This window comes from Heterodontus francisci, chromosome 11, assembly GCF_036365525.1.
Source record: "Heterodontus francisci isolate sHetFra1 chromosome 11, sHetFra1.hap1, whole genome shotgun sequence".
Classification (NCBI taxonomy): domain Eukaryota; kingdom Metazoa; phylum Chordata; class Chondrichthyes; order Heterodontiformes; family Heterodontidae; genus Heterodontus; species Heterodontus francisci.
Window position 1 is genome coordinate 78,601,952 of NC_090381.1, and position 8,869 is coordinate 78,610,820.

General features: G+C 43.4%; 1 protein-coding gene across 2 annotated transcripts in view; it reads left to right on the forward strand.

The window, feature by feature from the left end:
- The window catches only part of b3gnt7 (UDP-GlcNAc:betaGal beta-1,3-N-acetylglucosaminyltransferase 7), a 31,650-nt gene extending 23,194 nt beyond the window's left edge, over positions 1-8,456 (forward strand). Inside the window, exons 2-3 of one of the 2 annotated variants that reach the window (XM_068041492.1) lie at positions 4,184-4,283; positions 6,610-8,456. In XM_068041492.1, coding sequence (XP_067897593.1) covers positions 6,621-7,874 — 1,254 coding nt within the window. In that variant the 5' untranslated portion in view covers positions 4,184-4,283; positions 6,610-6,620 and the 3' untranslated portion in view covers positions 7,875-8,456. The remainder of the gene's footprint in view (positions 1-4,183; positions 4,284-6,609) is intronic. The other variant, XM_068041491.1, reaches the window with a different exon arrangement.
- The last annotated feature ends 413 nt before the right edge of the window (positions 8,457-8,869 follow it).

An 8,869-nucleotide genomic window follows, 5' to 3' on the forward strand; every position in this document is an offset into this window, starting at 1 on the left:
ATTTTTAATATTGGCGAACTCTTCTAGTTGGTAATGTAAGTGTGATTTGTGTCTATTTTAATTGCTTAGAAAAAAATGCAGTATTGTACACAGTGGAACTCCATTATCATATTTAATTTTGTGACCTGTGCAAGAAACCATTGTTACGTGGCATGTTGTATACAAAAGGTAATTATGGCATCCAGTTCCTTAGATTCATCTTTTGATCACTGTGTGACAATTTATCAGAACATCAGGTTAAGCAACCATTCCAGCCCTTCTCCTTTTTAAGTAGATTTACTCTGATCAATTTAGATGCAGGCTGTGTAAAATAAATAGCACTTTAAGTATCTTTCTTTAATCAAAACAGAAGAAACAAAAGTTCACTTGCGTATTATCTTAATCTAAAGAATGTATCATTGAGTTATATACCAATTTGCAAAACAGTTTTTCAGCTTTGGGGGATTTAATTTTTTGAGGCTGTATTAAATTAGAAAAGGTGCTAGAACCTTTTTCACAAAATCTTTTTGAAGATTTGAAAATTTAGTATTTCAAAATTGTTTGTTTCCTTTTGGGTAATGATAAATATGACATCATAGAAACTCGCCTATCAAAGACATGACACACGCGCGCGCACACATTTGAACCTGCAAATTGTATTTTTGCAGAAAATTTGGTTTAAACAGCTTGGAGAAACTGGTAGTTTTTCAGTCATTTTCTTTCAATACTTTCATTTTTTTTCTTAGCCTTGAAACTTGTGTGGAATGTTAATTGAACATTTTTATTAAATTATGTTAAGATAATGTCAGTGGCACAAAATCATTTTCTAAAAATTTGATTGATTGTCAAAGCAAAAGCATTTGCTTTAGTTAGAATTTCACCTTTCCTGATTTTTCTCCTCCTCCTGCTTCTCTTTCCTCCACCCGCCCCCCCCCCCCCCCCCTCACTATACAAATTTCCCTCACTGGTATACAGTTCCATTGGTGTCGGTGTCTTGCCCATATGGTCATTTTTCACATCAGTGTCAGGCAATCCAGCTGCAGATGACATGAACCTGACCCAGTCCTTTAACTAGTATCAGCATGAGTACTTTCAACAGGGATTTCCATGTAGCAATCAGAAATTGGAGCTCTACCTTCCCTAATAATCAATAACTACTTGTATTTATATAACGCCTTTAACACCAAACATCCCAAGGTGCTTCACAGGAATATGATGGAATAAAATTGGACACTGAGCTGCATAAGGAGATATTTGGCCAAATGACCAAAGGCTTTGCCAAGGAGGTAGGTTTTAAGGAGCAGAGGAAGAGAGGCGGAGAGATAGGGAGGGAATTCTCAGAGCTTAAGGCTGCCAATGGTGGAGTGATTAAAATCAAGAATGTTCAATAGGCCAGAAATTGTGGAGTACAGATATCAAGGTTGGGTTGGTGAAGAGGGTGGTGTGGGGTGGATACAGGACTGAGGGAGATTACAGACATGGGGAGGGGGTAAGGCTGTGAACCTATTTTTAAAAAAAAAAACCAGAATGAGAATTTTAAAATTGAGCCATTGCTTGACCGGGAGCCAGTGTAAGTCAGTAAGTACAGTGAAGGAGGAGCTGGAATCAGATGGCTGTAGCCAATTATAGTGTCCCAAACATTGCTTTAGCTGAAACAAAAACAAGAAACGCTGGAATCACTCAGCAGGTCTGGCAGTATCTGTGGAAAGAGAAGCAGAGTTAACGTTTCGGGTCAGTGACCCTTCTTCGGAACTGACAAATATTAGAAAAGTCACAGATTATAAGCAAGTGAGGTGGGGGTGGGGCAAGAGATAACAAAGGAGAAGGTGCAGATTGGACCAGGCCACATAGCTGACCAGAAGGTCACGGAGCAAAGGCAAACAATATGTTGATGGTGTGTTGAAAGACAAAGCATTAGTACAGATTCAGTGTGAATACACTGAATATTGAACAGCAGCAAGTGCAAACCTGAAAAAAATCCTGAAAAAAACAGTGGGTAAGCAAACTGAACAAACTAAGATGAAATGAAATAAATGCAAAAAAAGATTGTAAAAAATGTAAAAAAGAATGTTTTAAAAAAAAAGGAAGAAAAAATAACTAAAAATGAAAGTAAAATGGGGGGCTGTCATGCTCTGGAATTATTGAACTCAATGTTCAGTCCGGCAGGCTGTAGTGTGCCTAATCGGTAGATGAGATGCTGTTCCTCGAGCTTGCGTTGATGTTCACTGGAACACTGCAGCAATCCCAGGACAGAGATGTGAGCATGAGAGCAGGGGGGAGTGTTGAAATGGCAAGCAACCGGAAGCTCAGGGTCCTGCTTGCGGACTGAGCGGAGATGTTCCGCAAAGCGGTCACCCAGTCTGCGCTTGGTCTCCCCAATGTAGAGGAGACCACACTGTGAGCAGCGAATACAGTATACTACATTGAAAGAAGTACAAGTAAATCGCTGCTTCACCTGAAAGGAGTGTTTGGGGCCTGGGATAGTGAGGAGAGAGGAGGTAAATGGGCAGGTATTACACCTCCTGCGATTGCAAGGGAAGGTGCCCTGGGACGGGGACGAGGTGGTGGGGGTAATGGAGGAGTGGACCAGGGTGTCGTGGAGGGAACGATCCCTTCGGAATGCTGACAGGGGAAGGGAGGGGAAGATGCGACTGGTAGTGGCATCACGCTGGAGGTGGTGAAAATGGCGGAGGATGATCCTTTGGTTACGGAGGCTGGTGGGATGAAAAGTGAGGACAAGGGGAACCCTGTCACGGTTCTGGGAGGGAGGGGAAGGGGTGAGGGTAGAGGTGCGGGGAATGGGTCGGACACGGTTGAGGGCCCTGTCAACCACAGTGGGGGGAAATCCTCGGTTGAGGAAAAAGGAGGTCATATCAGAAGCACCGTCATGGAAGGTAGCATCATCAGAGCAGATGCGTCGGAGACGGAGAAACTGGGAGAATGGAATGGAGTCCTTACAGGAGGTAGGGTGTGAAGAAGTGTAGTCGAGGTAGCTGTGGGAGTCGGTGGGCTTATAATGGATATTAGTAGACAACCTATCCCCAGAGATGGAGACAGAGAAGTCGAGGAAGGGAAGTGTCGGAGATGGACCATGTAAAGGTGAGAGAAGGGTGGAAATTGGAAGCAAAGTTGATAAAGTTTTCTAGTTCGGGGCGGGAGCAGGAAACGGCACCGATACAGTCATCAATGTACCGGAAAAAGAGTTGGGGGAGGGGGCCTGAGTAGGACTGGAACAAAGAATGCTCGACATATCCCACAAAAAGACAGGCATAACTAGGACCCATGCGGGTACCCATAGCGACACCTTTTACTTGAAGGAAGTGCGTGGAGTTGAAGGAGAAGTTGTTCAATGTGAGAACAAGTTCAGCCAGGCGGAGGAGGGTGGTGGTGGATGGGGACTGGTCGGGCCTCTGTTCCATGAAGAAGCGGAGAGCCCTCAAACCATCCTGGTGGGATATGGAGGTGTAGAGCGATTGGACATCCATAGTGAAGAGGAGGCGGTTGGGACCAGGAAACTGGAAATTGTCAAAATGACGTAGGGCGTCAGAAGAGTCACGGATGTAGGTGGGAAGAGACTGGACCAGCGGAGAAAAGATAGAGTCTAGATAGGAAGAAATAAGCTCAGTGGGGCAGGAGCAGGCTGACACAATGGGTCTGCCGGGACAGTCCCGTTTGTGGATTTTGGGAAGGAGGTAGAAGCGGGCTGTCCGGGGTTGTGGGACTATGAGGTTGGAAGCCGTAGAGGGAAGATCTTCAGAGGAGATGAGGTCAGTGACAGTCCTTTGGACGGTGGCTTGATGTTCGGTGGTGGGGTCATGGTCCAGAGGGAGGTAGGAAGAGGTGTCTGTGAGTTGGCATTGAGTTTCTGCAAGGTAGAGGTCGGTACGCCATACAACAACAGCATATAACAATTGCTTTAGCTGAGGTCGGCTAACTTAACTCACATCATGAATTGATTTTGATTCATATTGGAGCAGTGCATCTGACTGACTTTTATGTTCTTCACTTAGCCACACTCTACCTAGCTGGACCTAATGGCATCATCGTTTCTCAAATACATCATTGTTGCTTGTCGGGCAAGCTCTTTCTGACCCTTCCTCAAAGACACACAGTTTTTGTTACAGGGTTATGACTGGTTAGAATAACTTGGCAACATCAGCAAGTTCAGATTTTAATTGGCTCTTTTGTTCCCTCCTTCTGAAAGGTGGCCTTCCACAGTTAAATGTGGGCAAGAGCAGGTTCCAGACCATTTGGTACTTATTGACTGCATTGTATATCTGATGGTCTAGAAGCTGGAGTTTGAGGTTTGTTTCATTATTTATGAATTTTTTTTAGTTTTTTGTGAAAGTAAATGTATAGATATCACACAAACTGCTGATTTATTTGTTATAGAGTTTCAGGTATAGGTGCTGGTGTTTAAAGAGATAGTTTGTGTACATGGGACTTGCTCCATCAGTTGAAATTTTTCTCCTACTCTGCTCAAGCTCAGGTCCTGTTGAGGGGTCAAGCCGAAGTCTCCTAGGCAGTTTCTTTGCATTAGTCTGCGTTTATTCTGAAAGGTTTGTGAGTCATGTATACAATCTCAGAATCCTGGAGCAGGAACTAAGTGCTATAAAGTGTCTACACCTGCTCAATCAACAGGCCAATCAAGTGACTCCGTGCAATAACATTCGCAAACCACGGGCAAATGTCGCATGAACAAACCTCCAGATATCTGTCCAACCAGTGTTGGCAAGCCTACACATGCCTGAAATGTAAAACAGGAAGAATGGCACCACAGAAGATTCTCTCCCTAAACAGAAACAGCAGCTATAGAATTAGTGTAATAGCCAATGGGCACAGTACCATAATTCAGTTACTGGACTAGTAGTCCAGTTCTGATGAGAGGTCATTAACCTGAAACATTAACTTTCTCCACAAATGCTGCCTGACTTGCTTAGTATTTCCAGCATTTTCTGTCCTTATTTCAAATTTCCACCTGCTGAAATATTTTGTGTTGGTAGCTGTTCTCCAGCCTTGGCTGTGACTTCAAACCCCATTATGGCAGTCTGAGAATCTGAATTCAGTTTTTTTTTAAGCATAGAAAATTAACAGTACAGAAGAATGCCATTTGGCCCAACATCTTAACGCCGGCCACAAAAGAACAATTCAACTTAATTACAGGGAGAAGGCGGAGGAGTGGCACTAGGTGAAATGCTCATTGGGAGAGCTGGTGTGGGCATGATGGGCTGAATGGCCTCCTTTCGCACTGTAACAATTCTATAATTTTTTTTTTGTGATTAATCCCACTTTACAACTCTTGATCTGTAGGTTATGGCACTTAAAGTGCACATCTAAGTTTTTTTAAGTGCAATTGAGATTTTCTGACATCCCTTTTCTTCCTGCCACTGAGCTAATTTTGGATCCAACTTGCCCTTGAATCTCATGAGCTTTTACATCTCTGACCAGTCTACCATGCAAGATCTTTTCAAAAGCCTTGCTAAAATCTTATTTTGGCTACATTAAATGTGCTGCCCTTATTGACCCTCCTTGTTACCTCCTCAAAAAAATTCAATCAAATTAGTTAGACACGACCTTCCCATAACACATCCATGCTGACCGTCCTTGATTAATTTGTGCCTTTCTAAATGATTTTTTCCAATAATTTGCCCACCACTGAGGTTAGGTTGACTGGCCTATAATTACTCAGCCTATCCCTCCTTCCCTTTTTAAACAACGGTACGTCGATGGTGGGCACTGAGGAAATGGCTTATTACCTGCACCAGATTCCACCCCCCCTCCCCCCCCTTTACCCCCCTTCCACCCCCCCCCCACCCCCGTCCCCTTCCCTGCTCCACCCTCTCAGCTCACCCCCTCACAACCCCGTCCCAGCCCGCCCCCCCCTCGCACCATCTTCACCCCGCACCCCCTTCCCCTGCACCCCCCCCTCCTCCCTCTACCCCTCCCCCTTGCATCCCCTCCTCCCACCGGCACCATCCTACACCTGTGTAGGGGCCCCAACAACCCCACTGCCTTGTGGGCGTCTCGGGAGAGACCAAGGCTAAGGGAGTAAACCCTAACAGAAAATCCGGAGCGGAACCTCGTAGGCGGTCATGTGTCACCTTTGGCATGTTTCCGGCAGTTCCTGCAGCCATACTGGTGCCAAACGTCGTGTCCTGCACTCCTTTGGACCCCACCAGAAAGGCCGAGAGGGGGGTTTTGACGACTGGGCAACTCTCAACCTCCATAAATTTGCCCAGGCATGCGCCGGCGCGTATCCATTGTCTCTCGAGATAAGGAGGCCCAAAGAAAGAAGAACAATGTAAAAATGGTATCAGTGAGAGTATCCATGAAGCTGTTGCATTATATTGAAGGATGAAACGTCTGATTTTGCTGGCCAAACTTACTGTCAGTGTAAGACATTAATGGTTGACATGCGCATTTATCCCTTTTCACTAATTTTGGGGGTGGAGGGAGCAGGGAGAAGTTGTTGAGAATATAAAGCAGAGAAACCCCCTGAACTCATGCAGATTGGAAGAAACATGTAGTGTGGCTAAATGAAGGTAGCTGGTTCTTATTTTAATTGCAGTTTGTTTTATTTAACTGAAATATTGTGGGTTTAACTTTTTTTTTCTATTTCATTACACACAGAAAACCTTCTGATGAAGATGTGCTTTAGGAAGAAGAGACTATTAAAAGTTTGCTCTGTTATCTCTTTTGTGATTGTGATAACCTTGACAGTGCTACAGAAAAGCAGCAAAACTAGACAGGAATTACAGAATATCTCCCAGAGATCCAGCTCTGCAGAAGACAGACTGGTTGCCACTTTTCTGAACTTTTTCACTCCCAAGGACAACTTTTGGAGTCTCCGAAAAACCGAGGCTACCGCCACAGCAACACGTGTGGCAACAGCAGCGGGGAGAGAGCCCAAACAGTGGGATGTGATAACTGCCAACTGCACTCCCAACAACAACTTCACTCAGACTGAATGGTTCACTGGATTGGAGTCAAACTTTAAACAGTTCTTACAATATAGACACTGTAGGTATTTTCCAATGATTCTTAACCATCCTGAGAAATGCAGTGGTGACATCTACCTTTTAGTGATTGTTAAATCCATCATAACGCAATATGACCGAAGGGCGGCCATCAGGAAAACATGGGGCAAGGAAAAAGTGATGGATGGGAAGCAAGTTAAAACTCTCTTTCTTTTAGGGATTTCATCCAATGAAAATGAAAGGCCCCACCATCAAAAACTACTGGAATATGAGGATATTATCTATAGGGATATACTCCAGTGGGACTTCTTGGACACTTTCTTCAATCTCACCTTGAAAGAGGTTAATTTTCTCAAATGGTTTTCTACATATTGTGAGAATGTTGAGTATATTTTTAAAGGTGATGATGATGTGTTTGTGAGCACAGAGAATATTCTTGAGTTTCTTAATGCACCCAAAATTAAGAATCTTTTTGTTGGGGATGTCTTGTACAAGGCCAAACCAATTCGAAAAAAGGAAAATAAATATTACATACCGGAAGCTTTGTACAATAAAACTTACTATCCACCTTATGCAGGGGGTGGTGGATTTTTGATGGCTGGACCACTTGCAAGAAAATTGCACAAGGTGTCAGAAAGCTTAGAGTTGTACCCCATTGATGATGTTTTCCTGGGGATGTGCTTGGAAGTGTTCAGCATAACTCCTGTTAATCATCGGGGCATTCGGACCTTTGGAATTGTGAAAAACAAAAGTAGTAAAATGAATAAAGAACCTTGCTTCTATAAAAACATATTAGTGGTGCACAAACTGCTTCCAGCAGAACTCCTAGCAATGTGGAAAACTATTCACAGCAGCATTAGTTGCTCCAGAAAAGTTTCTGTAGGTACTTTCCCAAAATCGTTCCAACGTTCAGTATAATTTGTAATGAGAAAGTAAGATTCTGTGTTGAAATACAAAATCCTGATTTTTGTTCTCCTAGTTGAAAGGAACTGGACATTTAATTTATTTTTCATCAACAATCTCAATTTTAATTAATGCTTTCCTACTTCATTTTTGATTGGTTCTATACAATTAAAATAATGGTTCCTAAATAGATTGGTATTTATATATTATTCATTGTCCAAAATTCTCAATTGAAAGATTGTTTAACAACCCAACATTTCCATCAAAAATGCATTAAAATAATTTTAATACAATTTTAGTTTTTTTCATTCAAGTAAAACCACTCCTTTGAGAAAATGTTCTGATCTAGAGACATTGCATCTTGATGCTAGTAAGTTTTCCACAATGGAAGTATATGTCCCTGTGATTACAGCTTGCATTTGTTTGCTAAGTTTGTTCTGGGAAGGGGTGAAATGTAAATTACTGTTGTGATTACAGCAGAGACTGCATTTAAGAAAATTTGACCTGACAACACCATGCTCTATTCAATTCTTCTTAACCGGTTCAGGGCTTTGCAGCCTTTTGTTGTTCTCAGAAGCCTGTTACATGTTTCTGTGTGTTTCTCCCCCCCACCCCACCCCACCCCATCCACCTGCTTGGTACATTTGCATCTTCAAAATCACTCAGCCCCTTGTTTAGGACCTGCATGTCTGGGAGGTTCTTCAGGTGTTACCCCTGCAGTCTCTTTTTTCAAAAACCCAGTCTTGTCCTTTTTTTTTAGCAGAGTGGATGTGTGCTCACCTGAGTGGGGGGTCCACTGGGTGCCTTGATGGCCACCTGGGTGCAATCGATGATGCACTGCACCTGGGGGAATCCAGCGATGGCGAAACCCACTGTCCTCTGTCCCTGCGAGGCTGTGTCTGTTGAGAATTGAATGCACTGTTCAGCTCTGGCAAATAGAGCATCAGTGACCAGCACGATGCAGAAATGTGCTGCCATTTGTGAGAGAGCACTAAGGTCTGCAGCTGATC